Below are 25,202 nucleotides of genomic sequence, written 5' to 3'. Positions count from 1 at the left end.
TTTAGGTTTACTAGTTAAAGTTAATTTCATTAAGGGTCCCTTAATAGCCTCTATTAAACCTAAAAACCACTTCTTAATATATTGGATTGTAAAGGAAGACTTACGAAAGCATGAGGTTTCGGTGGACTACTTAAAGCTCATTCTAAACTAGGATAACTTCTATTTAGAAGAGCTTGTAGAGTGTCTGTATAGAATTGAGGGTTTAATCAAGGGAATCTACCTGCATATTCTCCTTCAACTAATTGTAAGTATACAATATACAAGAATAATCATGCAGCTACTACACTTATGATTGACCCAAAACTACTTATTAAATTTCAACCTGCAAATGCATCAGGGTAATCGCTAATTCTTCTAGGCCAATTATGTTACGTTAAAGGATTTACCCTTTAATCCCCATATTTTCACATGGGTTCAGACTATGTCATCGTCTTACTTAACTATTATGTCATTATTAAGTTTAATTGACGGAAGAGGCTCGTGGAAGGTTGTTATCATAAAGACTTTCCTTCTAGTCGTTGAACGTTCTTATTATTTATTATATATAGGTAGGTAGTATATATCGCGCGACGTAGTATGCATACTTCGTAGGCGCAAGCTCACTCTATATATTTTAAAAATAAGCTTCGCTTCAAGTTAACTTTGTATCGGGCCCTTAAGGAACCGCACCGCACTGCATCACTTAAATAAGAGAAGAAGTGTAAAGTTTTTCTTGAAATTCATCTTCTTTTTACCTTATATTTATTAATTATAAGGGGAACTAATCCTAATTCCTTGTAGCTTTATTCTACATTATGTCAATATAATGTAAATATAGTATTTACATTATAAATTTTACAAAAGTATCGTGGTTAGATACCTTATTAACCAAATAACTATACCTCATCAGAGTTGTAAGGATCTTTAGAAAAGAAGTATTTACCGTTATGTATTTCCTTATTGTTTATCCTTTTTTTTAAGGTATTGTTACACAATCTAAATAAACGAGTACACATAACAGTAGGATACACCCCTAACAATTTATAATCTTGTGTAACATCATACACAAAGATCATTTTTCTTAATTTAGCTAAAGTCTGTTCAGACTTAGTCTTACCAAACATAGGATTATTTTCACCCGATTTATCTTTAATTTGTTGAGCTATAAAAGCATCGGATTTAGCCTTATTATACATAGAATTCCTTTCACCTTTTTTTAGTTCACTCATCTTTAATAAATTTTCTTCCGTATGTTTGTAACCCATACTAGATCCTGGCATATTAAGCATATTTAAAACAGCCAAACCATAAGTTTTTAAAGCCCAATCCAAGTAAAACTTTTCTCTCTCTAATATATAATCTTTAGTGACAGTAGATGTTTTTCCGCAAATCTCTAAAATAATGACAGAAAAGTTATCATGTCCATATTTTAATATACTTTGATAGATTAAACTATTTTTTCTTAGAATAGAAGGCTGAAAGTAAGTACCTAAACGTTTAGACCCATTAATGGCACTACCTATATATACTCTACCTGTGACCTTATTAAATCACATGTATATTATAGATACATCTTTAAAGTCTTTATTTATATCGGACTTAGAGATGCTGGCAAACTTGATACACCTTAATAGGTGTATGAGGGTAAACAGGAGATTTAGCTAAACTCTTAGAGTTTTCAGTATTTTTATTTGGTTTATTACTTTTTGGATCTTTTTTAGAAGGTCCTTCAGGATCTCCTTGTGTACTACGACTAGCCTCTGATGTATCAGATATATTTTTACTATCTTGCCCCAACGGATATTTAGATCCGTTGAATGAAGCTGAATAGCTCAAAAGTACAAAGACCGAAAGCATGAAAAACAGATATAATAAAACAGACTGTAGCTTTATTTCTTGCTATTAAATAAATAAATTTAGAGCTTGCGCCGCAATTATGAATAAAAATATTTATCGTTATAAACTCTATCCACATAAGTTATAATAAATAACTCTTATGAAAGTAGAGTAGCAAGATATTTAACATATCACTATGTTTATAGGACTATATCTTCAACGTATAAGTTGCAACACGTGTAGTCTCTGAGGGTTCAACTAAATAAGTTGATTTTAAGTTGATTTCCTGCTAATTGTCTCATATACTATGAGAGTTCCTAGCATATAGTGTTGTGCGATTATCATATATCTATGATAAAGGGCCTACTTGACCTAAGAAATGTTGAGGGAAGAAAGTTACGTTAACCCCTATGAAAAGTATTCAGAATTGTACTTTAGATAGAGTCATATTATAATTTAAACCTAACATTTTAGGTATTCAGAAGTATCAACCGCTAAACATTGCAAACACAGCACCCATACTTAAAACGTAGTGGAAATGCATAATATAATTTTTCTATTATTTGGACTATATCTTTACCCTATGTAAATAATACTAGTATAGCGAAAGTGAATCACCTTAGTATTCTAATGGTATTTTTTTTTGATTAGTTAAACCTATAGGACGCAAGTTCCTTGCTCGCGTAAGAATATAAGTATCCTATTAAGGTAATATTTCGGGACTTCGTCCCGAATGTATATAGTTTTATTTAAAAAGATATTTGACGTTTAGTCTCTGAACCTACTTTAATTATAAAGCTTGGCTGCTGATTCTTCTTATCAAGGTGAACTCGAACGATATAACCTTCGTTAAGTTACCTTTTAATAAAAGCTTCCAGCAATTTGTCAAAATGCAGAAGAACAAATTTAATATTTTCTATATTAAATTTAACTAATGGCCCAGTTGAGCAACTACATAGTAAGTCAAGAAGATTGCTCAAAAATTTTTTTATACAACACTGCTCACGCAGTGGATCGGACTATAACTTATCTAATCGTTTAACTTAATAAACTTTTGATTGTCACGTTTAGTCTCTACGGATCCTACTCGCCAATAAATTGTGGAATTTATTTGCTTTGGTTTCCACGGTATTACCTTACATGAGGGTACATTTTTGGCTTCGCAGCGACCCTTCTATTTTCTGCATTAAGAAAACACATAAGGCTTCACCGTTAGCAAAATTAACATTAGGTTAGCTTTAGATAAAAGTCCTAAAGTAAATTTTACCGAAAAACGTATGAAATTTTTCATGGTGACATGACAACACGACACTTACTAAGAAAGCTTTTGATGGAATTTTTTAAGGACTCTAATTTTTCACCAAATAAAGGATAGTTAGTACAATGAGAGATTATTTTTAATAGTACTTCTTTTTATATATCTCTACTGCATAGAATTTACCGTAAGGATTTCTAACTTTATTTGTTGATTCAAAATACAGTTTAATAGCTTCAATTAAGTAAAGATCATCATTTTGCCCTATTGAAAAAGAATGGTTATTAGATTTTCTTATCGAAAAACAACCCTCAGCTTCTATAAACCCGGATAATCATCCTTTAAAATAGGAAGGTATTTTTAAATCAATATTAGATTTTATAATATTTAACTGCTGATCATATTTCAAATTTCTGTTTAATAAATAAGTTTCTACTGAAGTTTGAGTTAAACAAGTTTTTAGGAATGCAAGTTGACATATTTTCTTTGAAGTTAAAGGAGGATAAGTATCATAAATTTTTATAATTTCTTCTACTTCTTGCTTCTTATTAACTACTCAAATAACATCTCCTCCTTTACCTGTAACTCTTACTGTTCCACCTATTATTTTAGCAATTTGAACCAGCATATTATAATTAGATTGAATATTAGATAATTTAATAACTAGCCTATATTGTAAGGATTGTTTGCGTCAATGGTTAACTTGAATACTACCATCTCCATCCATCAATCCTACTCAAAACATTTTTATATATTCATTATAATCAATAACTTCATTTATAGTTGAATCACTTAAATTATCATTAAGAGCTTGCTGAGTCCCTCCTAATCCCATAACCTTCGGTTTAGGGATCAAACTATTAATACTTAAACTATCTTTATATGGTTTTAGAGTAGTAAAATAATTTAGTATAAATATACTAAATAAAACAATCAAAACCGTATCGTGGAATGCTATATCTAAAGAGGCGTTCGCTAAAACTACACCACTTACGAATAAAATTCATTAATCATTTAATCTTTCATAACTAAATATATAACCACCATATACAGCACCTAATTTGGCATATTTTTTTATAGTACTGTGACTTAAATTTAAAGCCTTTTGAGCATCTGTTACTCCATCATATTTACCTATAAACTTTCTATTGATGTCGTATACGAAAACTGCTTTTATTATGTCACTATTTTTATTTATATTTGATATTAATTCTTCAGATTCCTTAGAAATTCAATTAGATATAATAGGAGTATCCTCTATATGATAAGGTAAATTAGTAAAATACCATTCTCCTCTAAATATAGTTTGTTCTTTTATAGCATCAACTATTGTATAATGGTTAGATTTAATTAAGTTAGCTATAGTAGAAACAGAAGGAAAATAACTAATAATTCTTTAAATGAATTATAGATATAAACAGGGTAAGCAGATTTAGCTTCTATAATTCTTACTTTACTTTCAATAGAATGACTTTTATTATAAAAAGGATTATTTTCACCTGTTAAAGCTTTTGCGATTAAACCTTTAGTTATATCACTATGAACTCTATTTTTGGCTAATTGAGATAATAGCTTTTTAGTTTCTTCAGTATGTTTATACCCTAAAGAAGAGTAACCTTGTTTTAATATATTATAATAGGGTGCTACCGTTGTTATAAAATAAGTCTCTCTAATTATTAAAGATTTTACTTCTACGTGGTGTTCTAATATTAATAAAGAAAAATTGGATTGACCATATTTAAGTAAAGCTTTTACAATTGGCATATTTACATTTTGTCTACTTTTTAAAAAAGTATTATTAAGATAATTTTTCATTCTAGAAGCTAAATTAATAGAACTTCCTACATAAGAATGACCATTTATCTTATTTATTAGACAATATACACCAGATTTATCTTTCTGTTCTTTTAAAATCTGAGCTCTATCTTCTTTAAAGTTTTCATATAATACTACAGGATTCAAATCTTTTATATTATCTTCTTTTAGATCACCAGAAGTAGAGTAATAACGAACAAAATTTTTGTGTTTATAGATAAGAGAATTATAAAATGATAAATTAATTAATGAATTTTTATTTCACGGACTATACCTTCTCGTAAAAATACTACGAGGACCACGTGTAGTCTCTGAGGTTCCTACTCAGATAATTTTATTTATCTTTTGGTTACCTGCTGATTGTTCAAAATTATACATTTTCACTGAATTTAAATAAAATTCTAGTAGTATGATTGTCAGAAGTTCCCAGCATATAGTGGTCTTTAAAGGGAGAGCTAAGTGATTTATTAACCCTCCAATTGTAAACATAAATACAAAACCTAAAGCAAATAACATAGAAGGAGTTAATTTAATAGAACCTCCATAACATGTAGCTAATCATGAGAATATTTTAATTCCTGTAGGAACTGCAATTATTAATGTTGCAGCTGTAAAGTAAGCTCTTGTCAATAAAGAGAGCGATTTTTGGACAGTATCTTAATTTAATATATAATATTAAACTTCTTGCGTGCTTGTCTCTGAGGATCCTTTAGTTGTAATACTTTTAATTTTTAAAATACCTTTACTATCTAAATGTTTTCCTTCTGTTATCATAATATAAACTTTTCTAAATTTAATATAATCAACATATTTACCTGAAAAAACATTATATTTATCGAAGTAATTTATTAAAACCGCGGCTGTTTTATATCCCGAACTTTTATAACATCATACTCCTGTATGGTATTGAGAAATATTCCCCATATCTAAACTATTATATAATAATCTTAAAGGTAGTTCATCGTTTTGTTTTAAAGAGAACTCTAATCTTACACTATACCCTGCTTTATGTGTTTTACTCTTTACAACACTTATATAAAAACAACCATCAGCTTGAGCAAAACCAGCTAATCAAGGGTTATCTAAAGATAAATAATTTAAAGGGGGCAGAACATTAATATTAAAATCTTCATAGTAATTGTGTTTTACTAATTGATCATATTTATAGTTACTTACAAACTTACCATTAATTAAAGATAATATGATTAATAAACCTTTTTTATTTTTACAAATATATCTTACAGCTTTTTTGTCTTTGATCTTATAAACGTTACCATGGCCGATACGTTTTTTAATAAAATAAGCCAAGGATGTATCAGTTTCAGAAAATATTATGTGTAATTCTTTTTTACCGAATCAACCGTCACCTTCAATTAATCCGGCTAAAAAATAACCAAACTCTTCCTCATTAAATTTATTATGTTTAGGAGCATGTTCAGATATTTTAGGTAATTCTAAATATTTAATATAAGTATTTTTAGTAACAGCCTGAGCCTTTGTACTAAAACTAAAGTTTCCTGCTGATTGTCTTGTATAATATAAGTAAATTTTGCCTAACGCAATTAATACGAGTGGATTACTTAATCAAGAGTTCCCAGCATATAGCAAGATTTTTTCCGTGAACACAAGTTTATCCACGTCTAAACCAACTGTATACATGTGATGCATAACTGTTAATAAATATTTTCGAGGGCCCGCCTATATCGGCCCACCCTCAAATATATAGCCACCATCCTTTGTAGGTGGCGGCCGTTTTGAGATATTTACCCATACAATTTGTATGCTCCTTTCACAAAGAGTGTCGGACTATATCTTCATCTTTAAGCGGCTCCTGTTTTATTTGTCATACTATTATTTAAATTAATTTGTTTTTGCATAGTTCTTATTTGTGATAATCCTTCATCGGTTAAATGTAATTTTTAAACACTTGATTATGTACAATAAATCATTTTTCAAAAGAAAGAGCTTTTTAGTTTGTAATGGAAATAATTTAAAGTAAGCTATTACATCATTCAATGCTTTAAAACCAGTCGCTGTATAACGATAAACACTATCTGTTCCTGATCTTAATGTTACTTTACCAAAACCAAATAATTCACATACTCTACTTAATATAACACTATCTTTTTGATCTAGTATATAACGCATTTTTATAACATGACCTAGTGTATATCTTGAGTTAGCTGTAATAGATATATTAAAACAACCTTCAGCATCAGTAAATCCTGATAATCATGCATCGCGTAATGTAACTAAAACAGGAATATTATTTAATTTTATAGTTTTAGAGCCAAAACGATTATTTAAAGCATTAACTCATAGAGCTAGTTGTTCTATTCTATGATTTTGAGCTAAATTACCATTAAATAAGTAAGCTAAAAGTAAAATATGTGAAGGGTTATCAACTATTCATCTATAAAAATCATTATTTTTACCACTCTTTCCTTGAGGGAAATGTTTAACAACACCTATATTAAATTTAAATTGTATTTTATAAAGTATATCACTTTCTTTTTGAGTAAGAACGAAACGAACTCTTTTACCTTCATCATAAGTTTGAATAGCTCCATCTCCTTCTGCAAACCCAATAAATCAAGTTAATCATTCATCAGATAGATGACTTTTATTTTTAAATAATGTATTATAATAATCATGAAAGACCGAAAATTTAAAAGATGTCTCGCGTGTAGTCTCTGAGACGCTTTGTTTGCTATCCGAACGAAGTATGCTTGCGCAGGAATTCAGGGACAAATTGTCTGCTGATTGAGTATAGCTAATTAAATTTTTACCGTTCAAGGTACTAATTAGCACTAAACTGTTCCAGCATATAGCGAAATTAATTATATTCCCTATATCACTATAGGGTGAAGCCATCATGACTCAACTTCAAACGATAAATCCTAAAATTCCAATAGACATCATGGCGTACACCATACCAATATACTTTTCAATTAAATGAAAATGGACCATCTCTTTGCCAACAAAATTTATGAGGCGCAAGCTCCACTCTATAATTTTTAATATTTACTCTCCATCATCCGAAAACGAAGACGGTGCATCCTTGTCTAATAAACTATTTCATTTAACCAAATAATGTTTTCAAGCTTTACCTAAATCTGAGGCAGGCGAAGCTGAATGTGCATGTAATTGTCTAAGTTCATAGAATCTATTAGCCATAGTTAATCTTGTTAATTTTTCAGATCTACAAGGATTAACTTTAAAATAGTCATTAACTAGAGATAAAATTTCTTTTTTTTTATAACAAGTTCATTTAAATGCATCTTGTTTTACCATAGCATAGATAGTACCTCCGTATAATTCAACCAAGGCATCTAAAATAAATCTATTTTTTTGGGAAGCAGTTATAAAAATTTGACCTGACTTTTCATTCAAATAGATACTACCGTCAGTATCAAAAAATCCGGACAATCATCCATTATAATATGTCAATGGTTGAGTATCTTTTAACTTTATATCATATAAATTACAAATTTTACCTAACTGAAGAATTCTTATTGGATTTCGAATTAAACCATTTATACCATTTATTAAACTTAATAAACCAGCTTTATGATGTAATCTATATCTTAAGTAATTATCCCCAGCATGAAGCTTAACTGCTCCTCCGTATTTTTGTTTTATTAAATATAAAATACGTTTATCCCTTAGTTGTGTAACTATTTCTAGACTTGCATAACCTTTTTTAGATACTTGAAAACAACCATCTCCATCTATAATTCCAGCCAATCACTCATTAAATCTATCTTCCTTTTCTTTAAAAGGAGAACTATTTTTATTACGAGAATTAGCTAAACTATTTTCTGAGTAGTCGCTCGCTAAAGTACTGTATTTTAAGTTTTTCATTAAAAAATATCCTTTTTCTAATCTTATAGAGCATTGCAATAATGCAAATATTAAATCTTTTATCTTTTTTGATAAAGACGTCGGCAACAAACGTATGGCCTCTGAAATTCCTACTCACATGCATAACCCAAGAAATTCTGTTATCCCGGGTTTGTAGTTTTCACTACGTGCTTTGGTTATCTGCGGGTTGTCCATTATTACCAGAATTTTTACTAGGAATGAAATCACGTAATTTAACGAGCTTCCACCTACCCTAGTATCTAGTAATAGTAAATTTATATATCAATTTACGGCGTCCCTGCATATAGTTTGTTGCATTATTCAGACGATGAAGCTGAATAAAGAGCCATATTGACCGAATACGCTTTTATTTGAGTAAGCAGATATTGTTGTACTTATTATACCAAAAGCAGGTATAATTAATATATAAACCTCGGGATGCAACATTAAAAAAAAAATGTGTGGACCATATCTTTAAACACATAACTTATTCATAATTTTTTCATTTATTAATAAGGATATTTCAGCTTTTAGCCAATAAAGATTCTGAAGGAGCAATATGAGCTTTCATACCCTTGAACTCATATATTTTTGGTATTAAATGTAATCTATTATTTTTAGCAGATCTTGAAGGATACTTTTAAAGTACTCAATTAAGTTTAGTATATCTTCTTTTTTTGGTAACATATCATTTAAAAGATCCCTGCCCACCACGATCAATATAGACATAACCTCCGAACAATTCAACTAAAGGTGTTAGTAACTCAGAAGTCTTTTGACTAGCTGAAATAGATAGTTGTCAATCAGTACTCTTTATAGTAACTGTTCCATCTGCGTCAAAAATCCTGAGAATCAACCATTGTCTAATGTTAATTTTTCAGGGTATTTTAAAGCTATGTCATAATTAACACAAATATAATTTAATTGTATTAATCTGACAGGATTTCTTATAAGACCATTTACATCATCAATAAGATCAACTAATTTTTTTTTTTTTACTATGTAATCTATATCTCAATGCACTAACACCCGATCTTAATTTAATTGAACCCCCGTAAATATTCTTTACAGCCTGCAAAGCTCGTTCATCTCTAATATCCATTGTAATTTCTAAGCTTGCATAACCTTTTTTAGATAATTGAAAACAACCATCTCCATCTATTAATCCGGCTAACCATTCTTTAAATTTTAAATCCTTATCATTATTACTTAAATTATGAACTGATCTTTTGTTTAACAAACGTATGGTCTCTGAAGTTCCTACTTGCGTGCTAAGCGCGTTGGTTACTTGCGAATTATCGTAAATTTTAAGGATTTTTACTATAGCGGTATACAATAAAGTACAACTTATGCTAATAGTACCTAAGAAATATAAAACGAACTCCTCGCTTATAGTTTGTTGCGATAAATTTTCATTTAAGGGCCATCCTCGACCGAAGAATCCAATTCCGTATTATATAATTATTTATACACCCCTTTAATTATATAACTTAGTATAATATACTAACCTAGGGTAGAATACCTAGAGGAATCCGACTGTACATTAAGCAGCATTTCAGCTACCCACCGGTGAACCAGTCTGTAGCGATTTATTAGAAAACCGACGGTCTTAATTTAATAGGGAAAATTTTTGACCGTTAGACTATATTTATTATAATAGTCACACCAATATTGCTCAAGCATTTTATTGTTTCTTTCTAATAATTGCACAATAAATAATATAGCCAGAACTAGAGTTAAGATATACTTAATAGTATTTATCATCTAAGGTCTTATTTTTATTTTACATCTGCCTTAAACAATTCTTATAGCTTTTAGTTGCTAAATCTTACCCTTTTTTCCTAATTTATATAAATTATATCGTTTTATTAATTTGTTTAGCTAAATTAATTAATTCTAATCTAGTATCATTATTTAAATGATCTTGGTTAACTAATCTATTATGAAGTAATTTTCACTTTAAATAACTATCTTTCTTTTTTTAGACATAAGATTATAATTATCAAAATAAATAAATAAACCTTTACAATTTTTTAGTCCATTTATCCTTAGTTCTCACACATTATCTGCGTCATGAGTCACTACAGAACCTTCAATTGAATATTTATTTAATAATCTCAATATATGTTCAAAAACATATTTATTGGCTTCCCATTTTTGAGTTAATATAAATCTAAATCTAAAAGCAGAACTATTAGAAAGTAATGAACAAGTAAAAGAACCTTCTCCATCACTTATACCTGATAGTCAACCATCTTCTAAAGTAGGTATTACACAAATATCTAAAGGAATTATAGTATTAAGATTCTTTCTTATTAACCTCTCATTAAAAGTAGATAAAAAGGTTAAAAATCTCGCTTTCCTTGTAGGAAATACCATATTCCCATTAAATAGTAAACAAATTAAAAAAATATTTTTAAAATCTTGTATAACAAATCTATGCGTATTTTGTTTAATAGATTGTTTAATCACTCTACCAAAACCTAAATTATCTTTAATGTAATTTAATACGTCTATATCTGAACTAGATTGAGTAACAACAAAAGATAAGTCACCTCTTTTAGCTATAATAAAAGAACCTTCTCCTTCTGAAAATCCTATTAGTCACTCTAAAAATCTACTATCAGGTTGCTTTAAATCGGGATAATATTCTTGAAATTTATAGTAAAAAGAAGAAAACTCAAAAGATTTTTGCATTGTACTATCTAATCCTGAAGATATGAAAATTATGATAAACTTTGTAAACAAAACGGATAAACCTATTTTTAATAAGAAAAGATGTTGGAATAAAATAGGATCACCACCACCAGCTGTTTCAAAGAATGATGTATTAAAATTTCTATCTGTTAAAAGCATTGTGATTGCCAAAAATTAATTATCTTGATCTGCGAGACCTAGTCTCATGTTAAATAATAACTTAGAAGCTTAAAGCTCGCGCCTTAAATAAGCTTAAAGCAGATTCTCATACACTCACGTGTATGTTGGGACCATATCTTAATTATTTAATTTGTAAAAGTTTTGTAAGTGATCCCATACGAAAACAGTTCTTTTATCATTCATATTTGATTTAATCTGTTTTACATAATCCATATTTTCTTTATGCTTGAATGGACCTTTTTTTACGGTTGCAAAGACGCCTACAACCTTAGCTCAATCATTAAAATCTAATAATTTTGTACCAAATAAAGGATATTTGGTAAGATAATAATAACAACTGCTAAGTTAGCTTTTAAATTAGTTGTTCTAATTCTATATTGAGGGTTCTTGCTATCCATTCTAATAGATTTAACTACAGAATATAAACTAATAGCGATTTCTTCTAGAAAGAATAAATTATCTTTATTGCCATTTTTTTGTTTTTGGCTTAATTCAAACTTACATTCTATTTTGGGATATTTACCAGATTCAGTACTTCTAAGCGAGAAATGCCCATCTGATTCTATAAACCCAGATAATCAAGCATTAGATAAGATAGTTTCAGTATTAAACCCTTTTTTTTATATAAGTACCTCTATATTCATTATATCAATCAATTAATTTATGCAAAGCAAAAATTTTATTAGTTTTCATTTTACCATTAAGTAAGTTAATAAACAACATTACCCCTTCAATGCTATTAACAGTATATATATAGGCATTAAGGCCTTTTTTTCTAGAAATAGAACCATGTCCTAGTTCCTTTTGTATTAAAAGAGCCAAGGGTAAGTCTTTCAAATGGAAAACTATTTGAATAGAAGGATAGTTAAGCTTTCCTTTATTAGATCTTTCAGATTTAGGCACATGAATAGTACCATCTCCTTCTATAAGGCCTGCTATATAATAGGCAAACTGCGTAATTGAACCATTAACAATAAGAGCTTTATTTGTATAATTTCTTAAGCCGTATGTATTATAGCTGCTACGCGTACTTCGCGACCGTAAAACTTTTTTTAAACTTACACTAGAACTATTACAAAAAATAAAATCTGACGTATAGCCTCTGAAGATACCCAAAAAGTACAAACTTGATAGGTTTCCTGCTGATTGTGTGGTATATAACCACAATTCCCAGCAATTTTCCAGATTTAAACCCGGCACAATTTCTATAAACTTACCGGCTAAAACAGGTAAAGATAATAATAATAACACAGCTGTAATAATTACAGCTCATCCAAATAAAGCAAGTTTCGCTCCACAAAAGAATAAACGCGTTTATCAAATAAAACTCTATTAATACTTTATTGACAACCGCTATTTAGATAGCCAATGTGGTAACTTTAATCTAGAGTTATTATCAACCCCTTGTAGCACATAAAGACTTCCCTATCTTTTTTTTCTTTTGTAATTCGAGCTCGCGCCTATAAACATATTTTTTTTATGTTTATTTAAATATAGAGCTTGCGCCTACAAAAGAATTCAAATATAAGTCCTTATGTATAAAAATTCTATACTACTTATTATAATTCTCTTGAAAAATTCATTCTTGATTTAATTAATAGAATTTTATCTAACCCCTCTTTAGTTAGATGTGCTTTAGATTGAATAAGGACAGATGCTTCTTTAAAATCCTTAAATTCTTCAGCTTTTGCCCCAATATATGATACTCCTCAAAAAAGGAATAATCTTGTCTACTATATTGTTAAAGTTTGTAACAGCAAATGTACCTATAGCAGTTTTTTCTTTAATAGAAAAAGAACCACAACCAAAAACTTGCGAAAAGCTTTCTAATAAATAGGCATCTCGTGTATTTTGAAATACCAAGAAATTAAGAGTAACACTTATACCTAATTTATGTGTTTTAGATTTGCTTGTTTTAATTATAAAACAGCCTTCACCCGATACAAATCCTGCTATTCAGTATTTAATATCTGGATTATTTGAATCTAAAATAGTTTTTGGAACGTGAGGTCTTGTAACAGGTATAACATTACTAAAAGCAGATTTTAATCTTTCAGGTAAACCTTTATTTATAGAAGCTCTTATATTGATAAGATTTATTAAACCTTCTTTAGTTAGATGTTCCTTAATTTTTACAATATCAAAAGCTTTTTTAAATAATAAAAAATCTGCAAATTTTTTAGTCTTTAGTGGATAAATACTAAAGTGTTCAATTATACAAGCTAAATCACTTAATCTTACTACTTGGTACATAGCTGTTTTTCCATGTAGGGTTACACTACCTACACCAAAAAGAAACGTTGGATTAGATATAAACTATTTGAATCCTTAGAATGTAAATGTATGTTAAAAACTAATTTAACACTTCAACCTAAAGTCTGTTTAGGATTTTTACTAATAGTTATGTTAAAACAAGATTCAGCATCACAAAACCCTGTTACATAGTAGGGGTTTAATTTATTATTACTAGTAGTATATTTCGGTTTATTCCTTATATAGGCTAATAATAATTTTTTACAGATTGAAATATATGATTAATTTTAAGTTACAATCAATATTAAAAATATTATTAATATATATAAGTCAGGAGATTGAATGTCTATATATAGGAAATAGATCTTTAAACCTAATAGTAAGTATATTAGATCAATAATCCTAGTATATCGTTTCATTCCAGAACCGGTTTCCCGGCGACTAGAGTACACCTTACAGTATTTAAATACTGAAGAACCGTCTACTCGTTGCTCTTTTACAGTTATAGATCTATGCTAAGATAAACCAATCACTGATTTAGATCCGCGATAACCCATTTCAGTTTTCCTTCATCTGTAGTGATATTACCATACCCTGAGGCATTAATCAGGCCAGTTGTAAAGTTTCCTTTACAACCTTGGTTACTAGAGCTTTAGGGTGTCCCCGAGTTTGATTCTTATACACAAATAGACGTAAAACTACCGTCTTCATGTAATCTAATACCAGGAGTTCTCATATTCATTATTGTTGTAATGACACTAGATATAATTTATATCTATAGTGGACTATATCTTCAGCGTATATTAAAATACGGTGTCTAACGTATAGTCTCTGAGGATCCTACTCAATAAAAGTTTAGCATGAGGAGCTCCCGCCACCCCCACAAGATCCCTTTTATTTTTGGTTTCCTGCTGATTGAGCATAGCCTATAGGATTTTCACTATTAAAAGTACCTATAGACACTGAGCTGTTCCAGCATATAGTTAGAAATTTAATATGAACCTCATTTGCGTAATATTTGTTTTTATAGGAATTTACATAAGTATCCTTTATAAGCTTTACCTGAATTAATATATTTAACCAATGTTACTTGAGAAGCGGATAGACCCTTGTCTTGTAAATATTCCACACATTTACCTAAACTAGGTAACACTATAGTATTTTCTAAATTATTTACATCTGTTAATATAACTGCTTTAGATGAACTATTTAGAGGTTTATTTTTATTATACTTAACTCTATCTTTTTCCAACATTAAACCTAAATCTAAATAAGACATATCTTTAACTTTAGCTGTTAACACCGGCATTCTTGAAAAGAGATATTTTCCTAAATAAAAAGTACCATTTTCTAAATGTTTAGTAAATGTGGTATGATGAATATTTAATTTTCTAATAAAATCTATTTGTTGTGTTGAAAAAAATATAAATTGGTCATATCTCTATTATACATATATAAACTCTTAGAATTTGATCCACTAGGATTATTTGCAACTCTTATAGTATTTAATGTAAAACTAGGGTCTAATAAATAATATTGTTCTAGTACAATTTCTGAACCTTTTATGTAATTATTATAAAAAGGAAAAACTTGTAAAAAACAAAATTTTTTAACCTTTCTTTTTTTTTTTTTTTAGAGGGATTAATAGACCACTCTCTCTATGAGAAAGATTAATATAACCATTTAATCTAAAAGCTAACTGCGAAGATGAACCTACGTATTTTCTACCTGTACTTAGGTGTGTAAATATATAAATACCAGGTATTCTTTCTTTACTATTAGGTAAACCAAGTTTATCTTTAATAATTTCCTTAGTTATACTTTTTTCATTTAAATTAGTTAAAGTAAAACTAGGAGTACTAATTAAAGATTTTAATTCTTGATCTGTAATTTTAATATTACAGTAAGCTAAAATTTCATTAATTTTTTTAGCAGTCACAGCTTCACCACTATTAATAAGCTCAATAGCTAGAACATGGCTATATTTATTAGGACCTGTTCTACCTAATATCTCTTTTCAACGATTGTCCAATTTAGATTTATTATTTTTTTCAGGGGAACTATTTTTTTTAGAGTTATTATCACCACCTGAGTTGTTGTCATTACTAAAGTTGTTTTGAAACTCTTGTTTAGGTTTAGTGCTAAAATAACATTTATTAATAATTAATGTAAAGCTTCTTGAATTTTTAAAAATTTAAAACAAATACAGAGAACCCGAAATTCATAGCCCCTAGTAAACTACTTACCCCTGATAGGTGTAAAGCAAATATAGCTAAATCCACACTAGGTCCACTATGACTTTGTACACCTGATAATGGAGGGTAGATAGTTCATCCTGTACCAGCACCTCCTTCTATACATGCAGAGAATACTAATAATATTAAACTAGGTGGTAATAATCAAAAACTTATGTTATTAAGTCTAGGGAATCATTAATCTAAGGATTTATATATCCTTAGGGTAGTATTTTCATACCACTATGGACTATGTCTTCACCCTTAAATAAATCTGTATTTAAGGGGCCTCGCGTGTAGTCTCTGAGGGTCCTACTCATAATAAAAAATTATTTTGGTTTCCTGCACATTCCTCCCATGTATACACAAATGTTACGACTAATACAGTTGAAAATACAACTTTAAAAATTATTAAAAATTTCTAATTAGGTGTTTATGTATCTGTTAACTGGTAAATTAATACCAAAATCGAGAGATTCTATGCATATAGCGAAGTAATAATTAAAGAATTTACAGTCTTTAACGGCATTCCCTTGAATTTAGGATTTAATTGTATTTTTTTTTATAGATTTAAATAATTTAAATGATCTCAATTGAAATAAGTTCTTTGTCTATTCATACCATTTCTTACAGAGTCTGTTTTAGATATACCTTCTTCTGTATAATGTTTATTCACCAATATTAATTCTACTACTTCTTTTCAATCTCTATAATCTAAAAATTTACTGGAATATAATGGATATTTTTCAAGATAATCTACGATAATTTTTAAAGAATTTTGACTAGATGCTGCTAATGTATAATAATTATTACCGGTTGATTTTTGATTTTTAATTAACAATGAACAATTTAAAAATTAGCTATACTTGTTAATACAGGTTCGTAACTTTCGTTACTAATAGGATCTAAAATTCTTTGTTCTATTCTTAATCTACAAGCAATTTTCTTTTTTTGCTCCATTTTCTAACTTAGTATGTAAAACGGAAAAACTGCCATCTGAATCTATAAATCCACTTAATCAACTATCTTTAGACAAAGAACTTACTTTTAAAGGTAATTTATATATATTAGCATTATGGTTTTATTTAATCAATCAATTAATGCATACAATTGGTGTATTTTTTTGTGTTCTTAATTCACCATTTATTAAATTAACAATTTTTTTTAACCCTATAACTGGTGAAACAACCAACACACAAGCATTATCTTGTAATTTATATCTAATAAAACCAGAACCAATTAACTCTAATAATTTTTTAGCTAATGGTTCATTTTTCATACCAAAAGTTATACAAAATCTTGGATTTTGTCTTTTAGCTAAACCTGATTTTTGAATTCATATATGACCATCTCCTTCATATAAACCAGCTAAATAACTTTTAAATTTACAATCATCATTATTTAAACTACGACTAAAATACCTATTAAATCCAAGGAGGGCCTTTATTTTTGCCATATCAGGCCCACCTACTAAAAGAGGTAATAAGAAATTCATTTTGTTGTAATCGTTAAATTACATTTGGACTATATCTTCATCCATTAAATTAATGGAGTATAACGTGTAGTCTCTGAGGATCCTAAATTAAATTTTAATTTATTTTCGTTTCCTGCGGATTATCCATTATTATTTTTATTAGTTTTAAGGGCTATGTACGTTTAATAAGAGCTCAGAGCTCGTGCCAGCCTTAAATTTTCACAGCTCCTATAATAAAACTTTAGGAATTTCCCGCAAATAGTTATATTTTTATATGATAGTATTACTACTACCTTTGGCAATTTCTTAATTAAATTTTAACTATCAAGAATATCTAAATGAGAAAAATCAAATTCTTTACGTTTATTATTAAATTGATCTTTAACTTGCTTGATTTCTTTTATATTTTCAGTGGTTAAAGGTTTACCATTACGAAGTTTAATTTGTTCAACTACATATTTTCAATCTTTATATGCTAAATATTTAGAAGAATATAAAGGATAACGGTTAAAATAATCAATAACTTTTGTATGACTTTCTGAGTTATGAGATATTACCATAAAAGAATAAAAAATCTTATCTTTTTGTTCTCTAGATCTAGAATATAAATTAACTTTAAGATATCTAGCTATTTTATCTAGTATTTCAAAATAACTTATGCCACCTTGATATATTGAAACTTCTCTATGATAATTTTGTCTTAACTCTATGCGGAAAAAAGCTTGTACTCTTTTTGAAGTAACTACACCTTTTTTCTTTCTATCTGTTAAAGTTATACTGAAATTACCATCTCCGTCTGTAAACCCAGCTAACCAACTGTTACTATCTATAGGTGATAAATCCAAATCTAAAGGTTTAATAATATCCGTATTCCTATTAACGTTAAATCAAAGTATTGTACGATGTAATGCTTCTATTTTAGGTGTACGCATATAACCATTTATAATATGGATTATTTTTAATACATCTTCACTATTTTGAATACTTCATAATACACAACCTTGACTTTCTCTATTGTATATTTTACCTACTTGAGTAATAGATGTTAGTTTTTCAGCTAAAGGTTTATCACTTAAACTAAAAACTATTATTAATTTAGGTGAATATTTCTTAGCTTTTGAATTTATATCGTGAACAGCAAATGAACCGTCAGCCTCAACTAATCCAGCTAGATAAGGGCCCAATTTATCTCGTAAGGAATTTAAATTATTTTTATCCTTTGAAGATACTAATGTAGTAAAACTTTGAATTTTATTCTTACCAAAACCACCGATTAAAGCTGGCATACGCTTTATCACAAACTTTCATTCATGCGCGGACTATATCTTTACCTTTAAATATTAAATATTTATTAAGGTATTCACGTGTAGTCTCTGAAGATCCTACTTTATAAAAGCGTTTAATGCTACATTGAGCCCTTTTATATTTGGTTTCCGGCTGATTGCCTAATCCTTTGATATGTTACTGTATTCTACTGCTTTTCTTTTAAAAGAAAGTCTGTAGTACTAGTTCCAAAGGCTCTAAAGGGATTCCAGCATATAGTGAAAAGAAAGTAAGCTATTTCTATCTTACCCGGCCATGCCTTTTCTATTTTATATATATTTAATTTTTATATGTAAATTTTCATTTACCTCGATAATAACCAGATTTATTTCCTTTTAGGTACTCTCTAATAACTTGACGGTCACCTTTTAAGTGCTTAGCTAAACTGTTTAGAGAATTAAATACTAGATTTTTTCTTGAATCATCTTTAAACTCAGCTAAAATAGTTTTAGCTGCGGGATGTTTAACATTATATACACCCCGTTTATCTTTAACTAAACTCTGAATTTGATCCAAACTAAGTAGGTTAGTTTTAGAAGATTCTTCTATTAAATCTAAAGAAAAGAAAAAAGCATCTAGATATAAGGTACCTGAATCAATACAGGCGTTTAAACTAGTATGATGAATATTTATTGAATTATACATATGTTGTTTTGATTCAAACATATATAATAAAGTAAAGTCATCAGCACTATATACAAATACAGGTGTACCTCTTTGTTTTTACGAAGTTTCGCTCGTATTTCTGGACTCATAGGTTCATGATATCCAGAACTACTAGCTATTAAATCTACATTAAGGTTTGGTTTTAGACTATCAATAAAATGTTGTTCTAATCCTACTACTTGTTCTAAGCTAGATTTTTCATCCATAATATAAATAGTTAATTTCATATTATTAAAACCATGTTTGTTAAAATAACGTAGAACTCTACGTGCTTTAGTTTTAAGTATTGAAGGCATAAAATAAGAACTTATTCTATTGTATAAATTAATAGAATGACCTACATATATATGCTTACCATCTAAACTTGATCAAACATAGACACCTTTTTGCTTTTTACTCACTTTAAGTATAATATCCCTGTTATTAAAAGGATCATTTACTAAAACTTTAACATATCTATATTTAGGATTATTAGAATTGTTATTACCGTCATTATTATTATTACCTGTTAGAAAATTGTTATTATCGTTATTTACCTTCTCTGTTTTAAGAGAAGGTTGCGATTTAAAATTAAATATATTAAATTTTTTTCGACCATAAAGAAAATCATTAACAACGCATGCGCTGTAATGATGCTATTATACAATTGGTTATGTAGGATAAGCAGCCAGTCCATAGTTTATTAAACCTTAGAAACCAACAACTCTCCTCCGAACCGTACGTGCGACTTTCACCGCATACGGCTCTCCATCAAAAGTAATATGCGATTACTAATATCAATGTTACTATGAGATACTTTATTATTGTTAATATTATTCTCTACCTTATTGTTAATTCAACTCAGGTTTGCTTATATCTTTCATATATTTCAAAGACATTCCATCATATTTTCCAGTATGGACTTTATTGTGACAACTCGAGCAGAGAGTAACCTGTTTTCTGTTAATAGCAGCTAACTGCTTATCAAAACCACTAAGTTTGATATCTATAGTTCTAATATGTTTAACATGATGAACTTGTAGATTATCGCTTGCACCACAACTGGCACATACATAGTTAAAGAAGCTAACTGTCCTTAATGATCACTCTACTACTTTAAGATTGTCAACGAAATTAGTCTTTCCTTTAAAATTTTTGGGTGTAGGTAAGAGATTACCTTTCGAAAATTCTATGCTTTTATTAACATCACCTGGTAATTCATATTTCAAGTTGATTCCAAACTTCAAGTATACCTTTCTAACTGTTCCTAATTTCAGTTTAGTTGCAAGAGTCTTGGCTAAGCTTTTTCTTAGGATTCAGTAGATAAGCACTAATCTTGGTTTATTATCTGCAAAGGAGTAGTAATTAACATAACCATTTCAGATCATCTTATATCTAAGTATAATATCCCTGATTGGAAGATTTACCCATTTTAATATAGGTTGAGGTATTAAGTTATCCTCATTAAGTACCTTAGAACTCCAAATAACTATTCCTTTGTCAACTAACTTTTTAACCAGTTTGCTAATTGGAGCATTCATTACTGTGGAAGTAGTAGGTATCCTTTGAGGATGACCTTTTATATTCTTAAATCTTTTAATTTCACCCTTTACACTTGAGATTCTTTGAATTTCAGTACCTAAGAAGTAAGCTTTATCCTCAGAAGCGTTAGTTATAAGAGTTTTCTCCATAGACAATTCTAACTTTAATGTATCTTTTAAGTAAACAGCTATTTTCTCCTTTATTTCTCTTGCTATTTCAGAAGATCCAGCAATACCAATAAGTCAATCATCCGCATATCTTACATAGTATACCTTAGCTAAATTTGGATTAGGAATCATGGAAGGCATAGTAGCTCTAACCTTGATTAAGTTCAATCTTTCTAACCTTCTAGCGGAGTCAAGTTCTTGACCTTTGCTTTTTCACTTTTTCTCTAGTCTAGTAATTCTACCTATTCTGCTGTCAATTACAACATAAGCAGGATTCTTACTTGTGTGTTTACCACCCTTAAGTTTCTCATTAGATTCGTCTACAATATTTTGGACAAATTCATCAAGTTCATTAAGTACTAGATTTGAAAGTATAGGACTAGCTATTCCTCCTTGAGGAACTCCAATAATCGAGCTTTTATCTTTATCAAACTCCACATAGCCAGCTTTAACCATTTTCCAGTAGAGATCTATAAACCTCTGGTCCTGAAAGTGTTTAACTAAGAGTTTTTCGAGAATGTGATGATCTATGTTATCAAAGAAGCCTTTAATATCTCCTTCAATAAATCATTTAACCCCATTTCAATATCTAATAGTTGCTAGCGCAGAGTGGCAACCTCTACCTGGTCTAAACCCATGTGAACTACTGTGAAACCTTGGTTCTAGAACTTGTTCAAGAATAGCCCTAAAGACTTCTTGAACTATTTTGTCTCTAGGAGACGCAATCCCTAGTGGCCTCATTTTCCCATTCGCTTTAGGTATGTATACCCTACGAGTTGGTCTAAAACGGAATTGTTCACTCTTTAGAAGTTCTGAAAGTTTTTCAAATCATTCTTTAGAAATTCCATCCAGTGTTTCTGAGTCTACCCCAGGTGTCATGTTACCTGGTTCAGATTTAATATTCATATAAGCAGTATAAAGAGCTTCAAGCTTACAAATCACTTCATAAGCATTGGTACATTGCCCTTTCTCATTGAACACAAGCATTTCTCCTAGGGACCCTTGACCCTTACGAGCCTCAGGTTTGGGAGATACCTTTGACTTCCGTACTTTAGTATGTATCCATTTACCGAATGACATACCTACTATTACGGATCCGTTACCATAGGAATTTCTTCCCTTAGGTAATCCCGAGTTCCCCACGTTAAGTCTTCGTCTTCCCTTAGTATTGTAAACTATATGTGTTCTCTCCGAGGTAGTAAATGAGTAACTGTTTTTGATCAAGCTAGCAGATATCTTAATCAATACTCAATATAGGGCTTTAGCTATCTTAATCCCTACGGAACCACATAATCCTACCATAGTTAGTAATCTTAATACATAGGAAGCTTTTACCTCTCCACTCTCAACTGATTTAATAGCTATCGTTAGATATGGATTTACTGACATGCTACACTCCCTCAATCCTTTCGTCATGAGATAAGTCAGTAGGTTTAATAAGCATCAACAGTAGCTTATAGGGTCTATACCCCCGGACTTAAAACGCACGTTAAACGGCGCACCCGCTATATACTGAACACCTGGACCGCTCAACTCCATTCTAATTAATACAGAGAACGCTGTACCTAGTAATCCCGAAAATAATGCAAAAATTAAATATAGAGTCCCTATATCTTTAGCATTTGTAGATAACATTCATCTCTCGATTCACAATGATACCCCTCCTGATATTAGTTTGTCTTTTTTTAAATTGTTAGCTTCATCTAATAATGCTACTTTATTTTTTTGTTGAGATACAACAAGACAATCGACATCATTTTCAGACAAACTTTATTTTTTGTTATTCTTGCATAAGCTATTTTTTTTATAGTAATATAGTTAATATAGTTATAATATAACACAAAGAGGAGCATGGCGAATAACTTCGTACGTATGCCACGCGTCCTACCATAATACGACGAGCTTGCGCCGTCGTAATATAATATACTATAAATATATATAACCACTATACACAGACGAACAATTATTGTTTCGAGCTCGCGCCTTAATAAAATATTTTTCCTACATCAATTAATATTTTATTAAACTGTAATAGCCAAGACATTAAATATATTTTTCACGAAAATTATGTAGGAATCGAACCTATTACTTAAGATTTGCAATCAAAGTGTAAACCATTTACTTCATAATCTTTTATGATAGGCTCTCCGATTTCGATCCGCTCTAGCCTACAGATCAGCGTTAATGTATTTTTATAATGTAAACACTTCACTTCTATCTTAGGTTTTCTATTTTTTTTAGATTTCAATTAGCTACTACCAGTTTACTTACTAATCACACAGTTAACTTGTTTGATGGAGATGTCTGTATTTATTTTGCAAGGACACAGGTAATCCTTTACTCTTCAATTTACGCATAACACTGCTACACCTCAATCTGCCTCACTTTTCTATAGTTATTCAATAGAATTTTTAAAGATAGTTTACTCTATCTATTGTTTTTATTATAAATTAATTTCTCATTAAATATTTAATTAGCATTTGTTGTTCTTTAGATCACAATAATTTAATAATATGTAAAAATACCTTGATATTTTGTGAGTCCTCTTATGCCCTTATAGTATATATACCATATACACTCTATTAATTATGTGACTTGTAAACATACAATACTTAATTATTTAAAATTATAATTATTGATTATAATTTTAAATATTAAGTCTTTTTTTTTTAATTTAAATTTTATATAATTTAATAATTAGAATAAAACATTAATTTTATTAAATGTTTTTATTATATAATTAATATAAAAAATTAAATATAAGATGGACTTTAACTTAAAATCTTTTATTATTATAAAATAATCAAACTAGTTAGCTACAAAACTAAGGCTTCTACCTTTTCTTTTAAACGTATAAAAAAAAATGATTTCTCCACTTTCTATTAAACCTATTTAAAAGGATTAAATAAATAATGAATTTTATATATATATTACCATTACTTATTTAGTTTTATTTTTATAGAAATTAGAGTACATGACAAAACCTTTAATTTATCGATATAAAATAAATTAGCGAGCTTGCACCTATTTTGACTAAAAACTAGTTATAATATAACTTATACAAAAATAAATAATTATTACTTATTTACAAAAATAAATTTTATGTTCATGGTCCAAAAATAGTCCTAAGTCTTGCACGGGCTTCCTGTGTAGTCATTTCATTCTTAAGTATTTTCATCTTTACTTCCTGTGCATCACTAGCCTTATATAGCCTATATTTTACCTCGACTTCCGCACTAGAAAATTCGCTTAATATTTCTGGAGTTCTTATCTTACTTTCTTGTAATAAGTAATAATTAAAACCCCATGCATTAACATATGACACATTTACATCATGTGTGGGACTTTTTAAAAAATTAATAGCTTTTGCTATACTAGGGTTAACAAAATATTGCGATTGTAAACTTATTTTTGCATAAAGTCACTCTTTGATCGTAATGCTTACAAACTCTTTTTATATATTTTATATATTGGGCTTGTTTATTACCACCAAAACAAGACTTACTTCTGTTTTAACATCATATTTATAATTTTTCTTTAGTTCATCATATAGTGTTAGTATACCTGCTTTTCGTCTTATTTTATCCCACTCTATTTGTAGAAATACTAGCAGTGAATGAGGATCGCCGTATTCTAATGAGGCTCCCTTACGGGTTCTCTATCTTAGTTTTCATTCAACTTAGGTTTTTATTATTTCTAGCTCTAGACCTAAAAATTTTATAATGCTTTTTAGTTGTTTACCGTTTTTTACCGGATCACCCTCTTTTATCATCAATTACTTTTACTCCCCGAGATTTATTTGATAATTTTCTATGTGGCTTTCCTTTTCTAGAAAACATATTCTATCTTCGGCATACATGACTAGTTTACTTCCAACAAATTTTAAAAGGGTTGGTTAAACTTAGCGTAGATAAGCCGCATGACCTTGCGCCTCTTTG

At 29.2% G+C, this 25,202-nt stretch overlaps 2 protein-coding genes and 1 non-coding gene across 3 annotated transcripts, besides 26 other annotated features; all 3 read right to left on the bottom strand. All coding sequences in view use genetic code 4, as the record gives it.

The window, feature by feature from the left end:
* Positions 1-58: 58 nt before the first annotated feature.
* Positions 59-22,935, bottom strand: cox1 (cytochrome c oxidase subunit 1; the record flags this gene model as incomplete). The annotated part of the gene is made up of 17 exons: positions 60-362; positions 2,177-2,356; positions 2,762-2,779; positions 4,014-4,063; positions 5,356-5,512; positions 6,518-6,550; positions 7,769-7,828; positions 9,104-9,190; positions 10,182-10,192; positions 11,521-11,614; positions 12,842-12,916; positions 14,589-14,635; positions 16,098-16,309; positions 17,565-17,605; positions 18,847-18,874; positions 20,170-20,230; positions 22,767-22,935. The coding sequence occupies 17 exons, from the start codon at positions 22,933-22,935 to the stop codon at positions 60-62; spliced, it is 1,626 nt and encodes a 541-aa protein (XP_062727673.1).
* Positions 363-2,176: a mobile genetic element.
* Positions 876-1,535: a mobile genetic element.
* Positions 2,357-2,761: a mobile genetic element.
* Positions 2,780-4,013: a mobile genetic element.
* Positions 3,213-4,013: a mobile genetic element.
* Positions 4,064-5,355: a mobile genetic element.
* Positions 4,430-5,353: a mobile genetic element.
* Positions 5,513-6,517: a mobile genetic element.
* Positions 5,561-6,517: a mobile genetic element.
* Positions 6,551-7,768: a mobile genetic element.
* Positions 6,746-7,768: a mobile genetic element.
* Positions 7,829-9,103: a mobile genetic element.
* Positions 7,910-9,103: a mobile genetic element.
* Positions 10,193-11,520: a mobile genetic element.
* Positions 10,709-11,524: a mobile genetic element.
* Positions 11,615-12,841: a mobile genetic element.
* Positions 12,233-12,841: a mobile genetic element.
* Positions 13,298-13,879: a mobile genetic element.
* Positions 14,636-16,097: a mobile genetic element.
* Positions 16,310-17,564: a mobile genetic element.
* Positions 17,195-17,563: a mobile genetic element.
* Positions 17,606-18,846: a mobile genetic element.
* Positions 17,905-18,846: a mobile genetic element.
* Positions 18,875-20,169: a mobile genetic element.
* On the bottom strand, positions 19,190-19,576 carry QC761_0114130 (uncharacterized protein; the record flags this gene model as incomplete). The annotated part of the gene is made up of 1 exon: positions 19,190-19,576. One exon carries the CDS (start codon positions 19,574-19,576, stop codon positions 19,190-19,192), a length of 387 nt encoding a protein of 128 aa, XP_062727672.1.
* Positions 20,231-22,766: a mobile genetic element.
* Positions 20,407-22,761: a mobile genetic element.
* Positions 22,936-23,325: 390 nt separating the features above from the next.
* Positions 23,326-23,396, bottom strand: trnC(gca). Its single transcript has one exon. It is a non-coding gene; the product is annotated as a tRNA-Cys (tRNA).
* Positions 23,397-25,202: the final 1,806 nt, after the last annotated feature.

Source organism: Podospora bellae-mahoneyi, mitochondrion (assembly GCF_035222275.1).
Source record: "Podospora bellae-mahoneyi strain CBS 112042 mitochondrion, complete sequence, whole genome shotgun sequence".
Lineage (NCBI taxonomy): Eukaryota > Fungi > Ascomycota > Sordariomycetes > Sordariales > Podosporaceae > Podospora > Podospora bellae-mahoneyi.
This window is presented reverse-complemented; position numbering and strand designations above follow the sequence as displayed.